We start from the raw sequence: 15,309 nt of genomic DNA, 5'->3' as shown, positions 1-15,309 counted from the left end.
GCCTGAGAAACAACACTGGGCTTTTAAAACCTGCGTTAGAAAGGCCAAGCACTGGTGCGCAACTTTCTAATACTAAACTGAAATGTGGGCCCTCGACAATACTAAACACCACCCTCGTTGTCGTCAACAACAGTGAAAACAACGGTTTCAATAATAGTTGAAAACACTGAGTTTAGTGGTTTTTTTTTTTTTTTCAAGTTTGAGGCCAAAATCAATACATAGTCTTTTGAATGCTGCTTAAAATTTTCCTGGTTATTATGCATACTGATAGTATCAATTTAGAAAACTATGTAACATTACAGAAAAGAACATAGCAATAGGTTATATTATATTTTATTTTTTCTTTGTTCAGAGAAATTTCTCTAGTAACGAACTATAGAAATGATCCCTGAAAGGATAGTCTTAGCCGTAGATTATAATTCCACCACCTAGAGATGAACCCTGTTAACAAACTTTTTGTATTCAAACTTTTTCCACTGCGCATAGTTTTTATTTTGACAATGCTTTTAGACAATCATTCTTTTTACTAACCAGTACTTTCAAACAAAAATTACAGAAAATATTGATTTTTTTTTCCTCTTGTGGCAGATTTGGTCCGGAAAAAGCTATAGGAAGAAAGCGTTATTAACCACACACACACACAAAAGTTTGACAGAAAGTATTTAAAAAGAGAAATGGAAAACATCACGCCTTTATTTTGGTGAATTAGCAACAAAGAAAAGAATTAGCATGGACGGGTACTTTTCAAAAATATTTTTTTTCCTCTGGCTCCCGCTAGGGTGGAGGAAGTTATCTCCGCTCCGAGAGAGGGTGGAACAGAGTGAAAGGACAAATGACCCGGGCGTGCGCCCCCCACCCAGCCCGGGCTTGGGAGCGCGAGGGTCAGATGGGGGGCCGCGTGGGGGGTGGCCAGCAGGTGCCTGGGCTCCAGCCCCCGCCCCCCACCCTCCTCCACACCCGGAGATTGGCCTCGCCCCCTGGCGGGCGAGCGCTAGGTGTCGAGGCGCTGGGGTGGGGGGTGCAAACCCCGCGGGCCGCGGAAAAGAGGCCGTGAGGGGCCTCCTGCCCCGGCACACGGCGAGAGGCGGGCGCCCGCCCGCAGGCACGCACCCCTAGTCCGCAGCCCCGGGGATCATGTCCGCGGCCAGGGCGCGGAGCAGAGTCCGGGGCAGGAGAACCAGGGGAGGGCGTGTGCAGTGGCGGCGGCGGCGGCGGCAGCGGAGCCGCTAGTCCCCTCCCTCCTGGGGGAGCAGCTGCCGCCGCCGCCGCCACCTTCTGCGCGCGGGCCGCGGCCAGAGCGAGCCGGGCGAGCGGCGCGCGCGGGGGAGGGCGGGGGCGGGGAGGGGGGTGGGCGAAGGGGGCGGGAGGGCGTGGGGGGAGGGTCTCGCTCTCCGACGACGAGAGCCCGGGAGGGAGACCCTGGCGGCGGCGGCGGCGCCTCCTGCCGTGCTCCGGGGCGGCATGTCCGAGGCTGGCGGGGCCGGGCCGGGCGGCTGCGGGGCAGGAGCCGGGGCAGGGGCCGGGCCCGGGGCGCTTCCCTCGCAGCCGCCGGCGCTGCCGCCCGCGCCCCCGCAGGGCTCCCCCTGTGCCGCCGCCGCCGGGGGCTCGGGCGCCTGCGGTCCGGCGACGGCAGTGGCTGCGGCGGGCACGGCCGAAGGACCAGGAGGCGGCGGCTCGGCCCGGATCGCCGTGAAGAAGGCGCAACTGCGCTCCGCTCCGCGGGCCAAGAAACTGGAGAAACTCGGAGTGTACTCCGCCTGCAAGGTACCCGCCCGCCGCCCGCGGCACGCGGAGGGGTGCTCGGGGCTCAGCCCGCGGGACCCCCGCCCCCACCCCCTCCCGCTTCCACCTCCGCCTCCCGCCTCCCGCCTGGGGCCGCTCGCTGCACCGCGGAAGTGCTCCTGTCGCCCGCGCCCAATTAGCTTCTTTTTGGATGGGAGTCTTGCTGGGTTTTAAGAAGGGAGATCTCCCAGACGGAGACCTTCATTCCTCCGCCTTGAAAGGAATAGCCTTGGCATCCGCGCCCCGGGGCTGCTCTGGGGCTTTGTTGCTCTGTAGGAGCTCGCCGCAGGCACTTTCCCGGGAGTGGAGCAGTGCTCTCAGTGTGGCGGGCGACCCAGGACAAGGGAAACATCTTTTGACGGGTCTGAGCGGCCGCTTCTGCGCTCGGCCTCTTCCCGTGCTGCACTGGGAGGAGCTGGGTGCAAGGAGTAAGGGCGAAGAAGACTCCTGCGCTCCTGGCGCTTTGGGAAAGCGAAGGGGAGGAACGCGCGGGGTGGAAGGTGGAGGGTCCTGTGGCGCCTGGCACCCTCGGCTGGGGGCGGAGGCGCTGCGGCGCGCGGTGACAGCCCTGTCATTATTGTATTATTACTTGTTTAGTTAAAACGCTGTCCCAGCTGCTCGGGGTGTAAACAGGATTTGGCAAGGTGACAGCCTAGCGCGGCGGGCGCTGCTGCTCGGTTTGAGGACACACATTTCTTGTCTCCCTTCTCCACGCCAATTTAAGGCACCCCCCGGCCCCCAGCTGTAGATCCAGATGTGGAAGCTGTGTTCCTGAGGTGGGAGGATTGCCCGAGGCCGCGGGGCAGGCTGGCCCTGCACTGTCAGCAGCGGCTTTGTTTTGACAGGGTGACAGCTGAGGGGGGCGGGGACTTGGCCTTGTCAGCTCCTGCGGCCTGTGGCTGAGGCGGGGAAGAGACACACTCACACACCTCCCATGTACTCTTCCCGCCTGCTGCAAACAGGGCCAACTTCCCAGATTCCAGATTCCCACAGTGGACACTTCTGAATTTTAATGTCACGATTATTTGTCCTGCTGGAACATCGTTCCTCAGTGATGATGTTTTTAGTATTTACAGGAACTTCTCAACTGAAGTGGAATGCCTGTGCTTGCTCTTTTACCACAACATATCCTCATGTTCACGTTGAGCGCCTGTGTGTCCTATACAGGTTCAATAAATATTTCTTGAATGTAGGATCTAGCCCAGTGCTTCTCAAACTTTAATGTGCATTGGAATCACCTGGAGAGCTGGTGAAAATGCTGCTTCCGAATCAGTAGGTCTGGGGCAGGGCCAGGAGTTTGCATTTCTAACAAACTTCCAGGTGATACTATGCTAGTCCACAGATGGCCTTTGGAGTCGCAAGACCCTAGTTCAGACCTGGACAATATATTATTAGTCCCTTTTGAATTTAGTGGAGAAAACAGAAGTTGTGAAATAATAATGCCACGTGGTTGTTACTTCTGCAGAAGAAATGCAAACAAGATAAAGTGTGAGGCGTGCTTATAAGAGAGGTGGAAGCCCAGGAGTTGACTATGAAGGGTATTAGACTAGCAAGAACAGGACGTCCAGTGTAGCAGGCGGAAGGGAGAGCTGTGTACAGAATCAAGAACAAGTTCAGTTACTGGTGGGCTTGGTGTTTTGCAGCCAGAGTGGACCCATGTAGGAATTGTGTCAACTCAGTGTTTCTGTCCTGGCTTTATTTTTAAATTTATTTATTTACTGAATTCTCATCAGCAGCACCTCTTCTCCCTGCTGCTTGCTGTCGCCTTAGTATCTGAACATTTTCCTGAAGTTTTGGTTCTTTCTAAAATCATGAGCATATGTACCCTGTATTGATATTTTTGATTCTTTCAAATTTCGGTGAGTGAGATGTAGCACCTCTTCTAAAGTTTGTGACTTGAGTGTTTTCTGTTTACATTCAAGACCCAACTTATAAGAAGGGAAAACCCCTCTTATAAAGGCTAGGAGACTATGAAAGTGTCAATTTTTACTTACCCATTCATTTGATAAATATTTAGAGGGTTCTCAACTGGGTGCCAGGCATTGTGCTAGGTGCTAAGCCTATGACACAAAGAATCTGTCCTTCAGGAGTTACTGATCCTGTGTGTGTGTGTGTGTGTGTGTGTGTGTGTGTGTGTGTGTGTTTGCGTGTTGGTGGTGGTGGGCCTAGGGAGAAGGGCAATGAATAATTACATTGAAGTTCTGAAACACTATTTTCTTGGAGTGGTCTGGGGACCCAGGGCAGGGCAATTCATGGCCTGGATTATGGGTAGGTTGGGAATGGCATCCTGGAGGAAGTGTCAGTGGCTGCTAAGAACTCTTTGCAGGGCAGGGTAGGGTGGAGTGAAGCTTCTTGTAGTGGAGAAACTGAAAGCAGTTTTGAAAGCTTGGCATTGAGCCAGCCAGAGCCAGACCTTCATTGGCCAGGGCCACTGGGTTGGGGGTGAGGGGTGTGTGGCCAAGAGGGCACCGAGGACTCCAGGAAACTCAACTGGGGGAATCAGTCATATTATCTCAGATTTGCTTTTTTTTTTTTCAACTGGGCTCGATTGAGGATGAGGGGGTGCTGGAGAAAATGTTTTTGTGGTTCTTTCTCAGCTTGTCTCTGCACTTAATATAAGCAAGCCCAAAAGGACAGATTGTACTAGCTTTTGCCACAGGCCCCTTTGGCAAGTTGAAAAGATTACAGAGATGAGACCTAGAAAGAGATGAGGTAGTTTGCTGAGGAGTATTGAAAGAAAAACAGTTCCCAGACCTGTTAAAACATCTGGCCTGTAAATTTCACAAACAAAACTGATAAAGAAGGGAGGTAGTTCACAGCTAGGGTAGTGTGCCACACCCCAGAGAGAAGGGAAAAAAAAAAAAGAAAGAAACAAACTTGTTTTACAGGATCCAGGGTAGAGTTCTTTGAACTGTATCCTGCAAAGGTTGTTTCAGAGTCATTTTGCTCATGTGTGACACAGCCAGAGTGATTATTAAGAATGTAGATCTGACCATGTAATGCTCCTACTTTGGACCCTTTAGTTTCTCTTCCATGAGGCCCTGCATAGACTGGCCACTGCTAACTCTCACTCTTTTTCAGGGCCTTGAGCAGATGGTTCCCTTCTACCTCAGGGCCTTTACACATGTCATTTACTGGGAATGAAAACTCTTCTCTCCTTACTTTAAAATTAACTCTCAGTTCTTCCTGTACATCTCAGATTCCTTGACTTTCCTTTATTCTCTGGGCCAGACTTCCCATTAGAAATGATCAAAACTTTTCTGTACTCTTCGTTCCTGGTACTTCTATTGTGATTGTAAATAAGTGTGATTATTTGATATGTGTTTAGAATCTGTGAACAGATTATAAATGATGTGATTATTGACTTGAGTGAATGAACTAGAGAAGAGAAAATGATTAGCTGTTAGGACAGCAGTTGTGGAATTTTAACTTGATTAATTCTTGACAATTGGATAGAGGAGATTTTTCATATAGGGCATTTCTAGGTATTCTGCAGATGTTGAAGAAACCTTAAGTGAATGTATGAGTAGCCCAAATCCAAATCTTGAATTAAAGTGTAACATCTACTAACTTAAAAACAAAAACGAAATCATTGACTTACCCTTCCTAAAGAAATAGGCCATTTATCATGACGGGTGTAGTGGCTAAGAGAACAGGCTTTAGAGTTCAGGTTAAGCTGAGTTTGAGTTTTAGGATATCCAGCCCAGTGACCTTGGACAAGGACTTTACTGCAACCTCCATTTCCCTGTCTAAAAAGTAGGAAAAATGCTATCCCCTATCATAGCATAACAATGAGGATTTAAAATGGGCTATTTTAGGCATCCAGCACAGTGTTCTGGCCCGTGGTAAGCCCTTACAGCAGCTCAGGGTAAGGGAGACACTGTTAACTGGGAAGTCAAGAAAGAACATGAGACTCAGTCTCAAATCTCAGCTCTGCCACTTGTGTGATCTTGGACACGAGTCACCTAGTTTTTCTCTGAACCTCGATTACTATATCTGTAAAATGGTGACCATAACTTCAACCTTGAAATTAAAAGAGAAAATGCCCCCAAGTTCCTAGAACCTAAAGATGCCAGATTAATGCTGGCTGAACTGAATTGCCTGGTACTTTACTTGTATATCAGAGTCAGTGGCCACAAAGCATTTATGGAGAACCCAATCGGTTGGTTTCTGGGCTGAGTGCCATACTTAGAGAATTACATGAGCACAGGACTATAAAATTAGTCTTAATTTTGAAAGTAATGGTTTATAATCTAGAAGTGACACTGTAGAATATGCAGAGTGGAGGCAGAGGTGCCACTCTAGGAGAAAAAGCATCCAGAAAGCAACCTCTGTTGACTGAGGGCCGGTGGACAGGGCACTAGAACAAGTGCCCTTATAATTGGGGAGAGCCCCCTAATGCAGTTGTTCGTATTTGTCAGTCATTCCTCCAAAGAACAAATTTCTTTTCAGTTGTCAGCATCTAGAGCAGTAGCTCTTACCCAGGAACTGTTTAGTCCCCCAGGGAACATCTGGCAATATCTGGAGACATTTTTGGTCATTGCAGTTGGGGGAAGGCAGTGCTACTGGCAACTGGTGAGTAGAGCCCAGGGATATTGCTAAACATCCCACAATGCACAGGACAGCTCCCCACAACAAAAGACTTATCTGGCCCAAAATGTCAATAGTGCAGAAGTTGAGAAACCCTGCTTTAGAGGAAAATTATAGTGTCCCATAATACCATAAATACTTTTGCAGCATTGGAAACAAAAAAACAATGCTTTTAATGTGAATTTGAATAATAGTCGAAATCTGAAAAATCTCACTTTGTGAATCATGGGCATATTTTTTAAATAGCTTTTTTTTGGTACAATTTATAGATCGTAAAACTCACTCAGATGCTTTTGAATAAAGGTATACAGTTGTATATTCATCACCACAATCCAGTTTTATAACTCTTCCATCCCCCCAAAAAGTTTCCTCCTGCCAGGAGTACCTTTTTAAGGTGATATTTTGTATCAATTGGTTGTTGGCTTGCAAACAGAAACCAAATTAAAAATATCTTTTTCGACACTCTTGAAATAGGCAGGATTGTTACAGCAAAATACAAAACATGGGGGGAGGTAGATAAAGTATTCTAAAAGATTAGTCTTTAGCCACATAAATACACCGCATACAGTTATATCATGTGTGGTGACTTCTCTAAAAGGCCGTAAGTATCATAGAGCTGCAGTCCCCAACCCCGGGCTGTAGACCAGTAGGGTTTGTGGCCTATTAGGGACTGGGCTGCAGAGCTCCCCCCAATCTGTGGAAAAAAATTGTCTTCCATGAAACTGGTCCCTGGTGCCAAAAAGGTTGGGGACCACTGTCATAGAGCCAAACACACACAGGAAAAATGTTTCTCATTTGGCAGATGCAATACAAAAAGCCTAAGAGAAAGATGTCCAAATTTAATTCTATGTCCTCATAAATTTTCAGGGAAGATGGAAATTCAAGCCTGCAAAGCTTTCAGATTGCAATTTGTAGTTTTATATAACTGAAAAAGTAGTTTACAGGGCAAAACAGAACAAAATCTGCTGAGGACTGTTTTGTTTTAGGAAGCATGTGCTTGCAAGTAGCGATTTGTGATGCAGTGCTGTTTAAGATTTTCATTTTGTTTTGTTTTTTTTTAAAACCAGCCAGCAGATTTAAACCCAGTTGCCTATCCATGTTAGCCAGATTTAATTCTAGGGTTGTCGGGTCCATTCACAGGGTCTGACCCATCATAGGAAGTATTGAGGGTGAAATACGCACTTTCCTATGAGGTGCCTTGGAACAGTCAGCACATCTGCTTCTCAGATGAAGGCTCTGAATACTCTGTGCAGTGCTAATAAAATGTGAATTTTCAAGGCACAGGGGTTCTGATTTACTTAGTCTCTCCTAAACAGAAAGTAGCTATTTAGGAAGAGTTGTCAACAGTTTCCTCACCCTTGATGCAGGGTGCCTCTCTGTGGTGGTAATCTGACTCAAACATGGATCAGACAGGCGCACTGGCTACCTGCACGTGGGGAGAACACCCGGAGAATCCTCCCCCAATTCTCTCCACACTGGGTGCCCTCGGGCAGCACTTCACTGCCTAGTTTCAGTTTCCTCCTTGGTGAAGTGGAAGTCCAGGTGCCGCCTCCTTGACTTATCATCAGTGTTAAATAGTTTATCGTATGTGAAAGTTCTTGGAACACAGGCATTCCAGGAAAGTCTGTTTTATTTTATTTTTAAAAACATTCCATTGGTCTCAGCAGTTTGTGTTTTGCCCAAGTGTTATGTCTCATGTCATTTGATTCTTCTACCCGGGTTAAGAGGAAGGTAAGGAAGGTCATTTTACTAAGCAGGGAAGAGACCCAAAGAGGTTAAGCGACTTCCTCAAGCTGCAGTGGTTACTCAGGAAAGCGCCGGCCCACATAGATCCTCTTGCCAGAGCACCACCATTTTGCCTCCTCTTGCAAAACTTTCTCCTGAGGGTGGAGGGGGGCACTCTTCTTCCAAATGGTTTCCGGAGAGGATTTCATTTGTTTCAGGCATTCTCCTGCTCTCATTTGAGGTTTATTGTACTCCTATTGAGAGAGTTATGTTCAAAGGCTTTTCTAGTCCATTGAAACTGTGCAGGCCATAAAGTAAACAGAATAAGTGTTCTTTATTACTGCCTCAGGACAGACATATGCATGCCCTTGATTGTTTTAAAGCTGACAATCAAGACTGGTCACTGTTGCCGGCCCAGTAGAAGTCCCTGTTGAAGGCAGATGAAAGAGGTACCTATTCAGGCTGTGGAAGGTGCCAAATGTGACAGAAAGTTAAGGAATTGACCATCTTGAAAGTTTAGTAGTCCCCAAACAGTTCTATTTAAGACTGAATGCATAGCGATATCTCAGCACAAAGGAAAGTAATTTTTAAAAAAACATTTAATTTTATTGTGCATATAGTAATGTGCTCAATCATAAGTTTATAGTGCAATGAATTTTTACATATGTGTACTTCTGTGCAGCTGCTGCCTAGAAAGCTATAGGACATTTTCAGCACCTCAGAGGGCTCCCCGATGCCTTCTCCCCACTCCTGGTAACCCTTATTCTGACTTCTATTACCAGAGATTAGTTTTGTCTGTTCTTAAACTTTACATAAATGGAATCATATGGTACGAACTCTTTGTGTTCACTCAACATTAAATCTGTGAGACGTATCCATGTTGTTGTGTATAGCAGTAATTTGCAAAGACACATGTTTTAAAATTTAAAAACAAGTTAAACATTGCCAGCTATTTTCAGGATGGAAGTCATTGGCTATGGACAACCTCATAGAAGGAATTTTAATTAGGCTTTTGAAAGAAAGGATGGGAATTTGATATTCAGGTATACTGGGAAGAACCCAGGAGGGCAGGAATGTGGACAAGAAAGCAAGGAGGTATACTTGGCCAAGTAGATGTAGATAACCAATGGAATGGAGGAGAGGCAGAAGGATGGAGAGGTGGGTGCAGGGGGCCGATGATGTCACAGTTGGTAGAATGTCCAGCCTGCACAGTTCCTTCTCCCCTGGAGTCTGTACTGGTGAGTCCTTACTAGTAAATATCCATGTGAAGTCCTGTTGCCACCTGCCCTGGTTGCCACCTGGTTCTGGAAGATGATGAGACTTGTTATAGGTTATATTCTGTAAGCCATACAGAACCATACGTGTTGGGAGTGATGGCAGGTTTCCTAGAAGGCTGGCAGGAACCCAGGATATAAACCGGGCAGTGTCACTTCTGTTGGCATAGTTGATGGAGCTGCTGGAAAGTGAACCTTCATTCCCATGTTCTTCAGAACTGCCTGCTGAGGCCACTCAACATCACCTTCCCAGGAATGTCAGTGAGAAACAAAAATTACTATATAGTGCCACATAAATCTTTCATAGCAACTGTATCCCTGAAAGCTAGTATTGAATATACAAGATGACCTGATTATTTAATGGAATCATGTGGACATCCACTTACAGATTAATCTTTTCTGTAATTTATATATTTGAAAAAATGGGATTTTCATCTTTGAATTTACCTAGTGTGTGTGCACACACATTATGGGGTATTATACCTATTGCCATTGATTTATTCATTTAACATCTAATTCCATGGCCTACTTTAGAAGACTTCTGCTCAGGTAGCTCCTGTTCAAACTTCTTATGACAATTTATCCCATAGTTATAATTGAAATAGAATCGAATCCTTTACAATTTTGAATCACTTTCATCTCTGGCATCTAATTGTACATGCAGTTACCCCCTGCTTTGAACAATTTTCTCCCAGATATTCCCATGTCTTGATCTCAAAGCCTCATTCCAGTTTGTTCTCAAATGCCAACTTCTCAGAGAAGACTTCCTGACCCCTCCTGTCTAAAACAGCAGCACCCCATCCATCACTCTGCAATCTTTCCTTGTTTTGTTTTCCTCTACTGCACTTATTAATATTTGGAAATCAAATATTTTTTTTTAATCATTTCTTATCTGCTTCCTTTTGATAATAGAAGCTCCATGAAGTAGGGGCTTTGGTGTTTGCCTCCTATCCTGGGTAGACGATATCTTGCATGTAGTAGGCACTCAATAAATATTTGTTGAATAAATGGGTGATGTTATATTCACAGGCTTTGTGAGATTGGAGGAAAGGAAATTGTGTTTTAAAGATGAGGAAACTGAGGCTCAGAGAGCTTTAATTCTATTTATAGCTAAGTGTAGTTCTTTTTAGCTCATGGGAGACCTAATGACAAGCAACCCTTGTTTGATGGGCTGGACTCCTGCTACAAGATCAAGCAAATAAAATCAGACCTACATTTTAATCCTTCTCTGAGTAAATGATGTGAACTTTTCCAACCACTGTTTCCTCTTCTGCAAATTTGAGTTTAATCTCACAAAGGTATCATGAGCATTGTGAGACCAACGTATTAAAACTATGAAGTGGGAAAAGGTCTTACTATAGATTCTAAAAATCTGTATTATATTAGTGAGTTAGAAAAAAATCAATCACTTATAAAGGCATGTTTTCTAACTACAATATATGTTGCTTTGCTGCTTACTTTAAAGTCTACAATAGACTTTCTTTGTTCATCTTTTGTTTTGGTTTATTATTTTTTTTCATCACGAGGTGAATGCATCTATTTTGGAAAAAAGTGTGAATACTGTCTCCAGTGATCCACTTGGAATGATATACTACCTAATCTCTGGAGAAGGCTTAGAGTAATCCCTTCAGTGACTTCAGGGCAAGGCATGTGGGGATGTTTCCATTAAATTCCACACCATCCTAATCAGTACCCATTCATTGGACGCTCTCACTTTGGGCAGCCTTCTGCCAGCCTTGTGTGGTATGCAGGAGATTCCAGAAGTACAGGGATGAGGCCTGAGTAATATCACAGTGACTGATGGTGGCAGTGCTAATTTGCATCAGTTCTAACAAGCCAGTGTTGAAACTGGATGGCAGGATGCCAAGGAAGCCAAGGTCAGCATACTTTGAAATAATGAAGTGAGTCACGTAACCCAGGATTTGCACATACCTACAGGCCTACCTGATTCTTCTCACCTCCAAGGGAACACATCGTGATTATTGGTTTGGTGCCTGTGCCCAGCTCTGTGCTACACCTGCAAAAGGAAGCAAAGCCATATGGAGCCCCTTGTCTTGCTGGGGAGACAGATGTGGAGTGAAAGAAATATTAAAGTGAATAATCAAGCCTGAGGTCCATGCAGTGAGAAACATCATGAGCTAGGGGCAGTGGAAGTAAAAGAGACAGGCCCAGCCAAGGTGGAGCGAAGAGGGCAAAATCAAGCAGAGAAGCAAAACTGAAGGGAGCAAGACATCAGAGTGGTTTAGAACATGGGCCTGGGGACCGGCCTGCCTGGGTTTCATTCCTGATGTGTGGCCATGGGAAGGTTACTTACCCTTTAAAAACTGCAGGTTTTATACCTCTAAAATGAAGATAGTGATAATGTCAACTTTTTCTGTTCATTCACCAAATTGTTGTTTAACGCGCCAGGCATTTATTTAGACGCTGGTGATACAGTGACAGATAGGTCCTTACTGTTGCAGAGCTTGCTTTCTGGTAGCAGAAATAGTCAGTAAACAAGAAAATAACAGAAAGTGGTACATGCCACCCAGAGAATGAAAATAGAGAATTAAATGAGAGTGCCTGGGGAATTCCTTCAGATATGTGCCCAGGAAAGTCTCTCTGCAGAGGGGACCTGGGCTGGGGCCTGAATGATAACAAGAGGTGAGGGGAGGGGTTGCCAGTGCGTATGAAAAGACTTGGGCCAGAAATGGCTTGGCATGTGCAACCCCTGCTGGGAAACCGGTGTGGCTAGATGGAGGTGGGTGGGGGACAAAGGTAGGAGATGAGATGGGAGAGATAAATGGGGGCCAGAATGCTGAAGCATAGCTTTCACACAGTGAAATGCTCAGATCTTCAGTTCTGATCAGTTTTGACAAATACATATCAAGACATAGAACTTTTTCCATCTCCCTAGAAAATTCCCACCTGCTTCTTGCCATTCAAATCTCTCTTCCTGAGAAGCACCCGCTAATCTGATGTGTGCCCCCTAGGTTAGTTTTGCTATTCTAGAATTCCATATAAATGGTACCACAGAGTATATACTCTTTCTTCAGTCAGGGTAATATTTTTGAGATTCATCCATGTTGTTGCATGTATCAGTAGTTAATTTCTTTTTATTGCTGGGCAGTAGTCTATTGTATGGATATACCAGAGTTTATTTGTTTACCTGTTATAGATATCTGGGCTGTTTCCAATGGATTCATATTAGATTTGCATTTTAAAGCAACGCCTCTGGCTGCTCTGAGAAGAATAAAGTGCACAAGAGAAAGAACTAGAAAAAGAGGGCCAATTGGAAGTTGTTGTATTCTAGATATGAGTGGATGGTGTCTTGGACCAGGGTAGTAGCAGTGAGGGGTGGGTGGGTGAGAAGTAGACAGTTTGGGGCTATGAAGGTAGAGGCAACAGGACTTAATTTGTTATGGGGACAGGAGGTGAAGAAATGACAGAAACGAAGGATAATGTGTAGATTGTTGGCCTGAGCAAGGAGGGTAGTTCATTTACCAAGATGAGGAAGGCCATGGGAGAAGCAGGTTTGGAATGGGTGAGAATCAGAAGTTCTTTCTCCAAGGTGTGAAATTAGGTATGTCTGTTAGTAGTCAAGTGTTGTTTTGATGATAAAATGAGATAATCCATTTAGCAGTGTGGTATAGAATCTGGAACATTCTAAATGCTCAGCAAATGTTAGCTACTATTACAGTTAACAGCAGTACTAAATATAAATAATAATTATAGATCTTTTTTTTCCCCACGTCAGACGAGTAATGTGCTGACGTGGTAACAAGGCTGGAGGGAGGCACATCTCACACGTGAGCATGAAAACCCAGTCTTCATGCTTATGAGCTACAAAAGGATCTTAATAAAAAGACTAGCCAAATTGGAGAAAAAGAGAAAAACTTGTAAAGAGAAACAGTGGGAAATAGGGTCTGCTGGGTTAGGAAGAAATCGGTGGATAGGAAGTATTGAATTTCAGGTAGAAAATTTCGAACGAGTCCATGTATCGGAGTGTGTTTGCACTTTAAGAAGGCAGAGGCACGAGATATTTTAGAGTGCCAGAGGGGAGTTCTAGGTTTTGATCTTGGCTCCTTGTTCTTTGCCAGCTGGGTGAACTCAGGCAAGCCACACCCCTTCTCTAAGCATTGAATTACTTGTCCTACAGGGTTGTTGGGAGGGGAAAATAAGATGATTGGAACTGCAATTACCTTGGAAAGTATGAAACACAAATGCTCCACATTATCGTTTAAGCGTCATTTTAGAGTAGAGTGATGTTGGTGGGTGCCAGGATTGGGAGTGGGGATGTGTTGGAAGAAGGCAGGAAGTATTTCTTCTGACTGTTAAGGGCCTGGGCTAGGACCCTGGCAGTGAGAAGGAAGAAGGTATAAATCTGAGAAACTTTGAAAGGAGACTCAGATGGCCTTGGCTGAGGACACTGAACGCAGATATGCTCAGCCTCAGGTGCTGGGAGGAGAGTAATGCCAGGAAGGCAATAGGGTAGTTGAAAGGGGTGTTGGAGTGGAGGGCAGGCCTTGGTGTGACGTTTACTGGGCAGAGATGCCAGATGTGTAGGCAGTTGGGAATGTGGGCTAGAAGTTCTGCTTTGCGGGTTGGGCTGGTTATGTGAATTGGAGAGTCATCAGCCCAGGTAATGACTGATACCATGAGAACGTGAGCTGTCCAAGGAAACGACATGTAAGGCGCTATTTATTTTGCTCATCCTCACTGACTTGGTGCCAAAACAACAGGCTGAAGGATGAGAAATTCTGCCTGTCAGCTGGTTGTCTGAGCTGCTCAATGTCAGCCAAGCAGTTTGACAAATCTTTCCACTGTGTCGAAGACTGAGCTGACTGCTTTGGCATCTTCACAGATAAAGTCTGAGAATGTGTGTGTATTGAATTTAAAAAAACTTGTCTTGCATTTATAGCATTCTGGGGCACCAGTTTCTAGGCCCTGGTGTCACTCGGGACCTCCTGAGGCCCTTCCAGGGGTGATGCATGCTTGGGTTTGGTCCTGGAGAGGTGACTCAGATATAATGAAGGGTCTGGCCTACCCCCAGGCCAGTTGGTAGCCTTTGGCGCCATTCCAGCGCCTTTGGAGATACTGCCTGAGGGTTGCGGGCCTTTGATTCAGCCAGACCTATTATTTAGCATAGGGAGGGCAGTTTCGTATTCAACTCCAGCATAGGCACAAGGACTTCCTCCTGACAGGATGTCACAAAGATTTTCTATTGATTTGTGTTGCAGTAACCCTGGAAAGCCTGGATGAGAAGCATTTGAATTGGGGTATTTATACCTGAATTGTTTTACCTGGGGTCATTTCCTCTTGAGGCGATTTCCATTCTCCTCCTGTACCCTTGACCATTTTCTTTGATATTTGTTTTTGTGGTTCCCTCTGACTTTCCAGACCAAAATGGCCCTCTTAATTAAGGTATTCAGAGATGCTTAGGCTAGTGAACTACCTCACCAATTATCTTTTCTTCCTTCCAGTTCTGCTTTCAATCTCAATCCCAGGCAATTTTGCTTCCCTGAAGGAACTCTGCCCCACCCCCCCCACCTTGCACGCTTTCTTTTTTTTACTTCTGCTAATAGTCCCAGATTTTTAAAATCCCAGTTTGAAGTCATAGCTTCATGGCATCTGCTGGCCTTGATTGTCCAACCAGTGGAGACAAAAAAAAGGGTGTATGTTCCAGAAAGGATTATTTAGCCATTTAAACTTAATCTGTATATGAAAGGCTAAAGTTAATCCAGGGAGAAGAAAGAGGAGTTATATTTTTCTTTTCTTTTCTTTCTTTCTTTATTGAAACAGACTCTCTCTCTGTTGCCCGGGCTAGAGTGCCATGGTATCAACCTAGCTCACAGCAACCTCAAACTCCTGGGCTTAAGCGATCCTCCTGCCTCAGCCTCCTGAGTAGCCGGGACTATAGGCATGCACCACCACGCCCAGCTATTTTTTTCTACTTTTA

General features: G+C 45.5%; 1 protein-coding gene, 1 non-coding gene and 1 pseudogene across 3 annotated transcripts in view; 1 reads left to right on the top strand and 2 right to left on the bottom strand.

Annotated features, from left to right (window-relative positions):
- Positions 1 to 327: 327 nt before the first annotated feature.
- Positions 328 to 404, bottom strand: LOC123631029 (annotated as a pseudogene).
- Positions 405 to 1,038: 634 nt separating this feature from the next.
- Positions 1,039 to 15,309, top strand: part of KAT2B (lysine acetyltransferase 2B) — a 95,670-nt gene continuing 81,399 nt past the window's right edge. Inside the window, exon 1 of one of the 2 annotated variants that reach the window (XM_045538085.1) lies at positions 1,039 to 1,764. In XM_045538085.1, the coding sequence (XP_045394041.1) occupies positions 1,462 to 1,764 (303 nt within the window). In that variant the 5' untranslated portion in view covers positions 1,039 to 1,461. The remainder of the gene's footprint in view (positions 1,765 to 15,309) is intronic. The other variant, XM_045538092.1, reaches the window with a different exon arrangement.
- On the bottom strand, positions 13,102 to 13,205 carry LOC123630924. Its single transcript, XR_006732854.1, has one exon. It is a non-coding gene; the product is annotated as a small nucleolar RNA U13 (small nucleolar RNA).

Source organism: Lemur catta, chromosome 1, assembly GCF_020740605.2.
Source record: "Lemur catta isolate mLemCat1 chromosome 1, mLemCat1.pri, whole genome shotgun sequence".
Classification (NCBI taxonomy): Eukaryota; Metazoa; Chordata; class Mammalia; order Primates; family Lemuridae; genus Lemur; species Lemur catta.
This window is presented reverse-complemented; position numbering and strand designations above follow the sequence as displayed.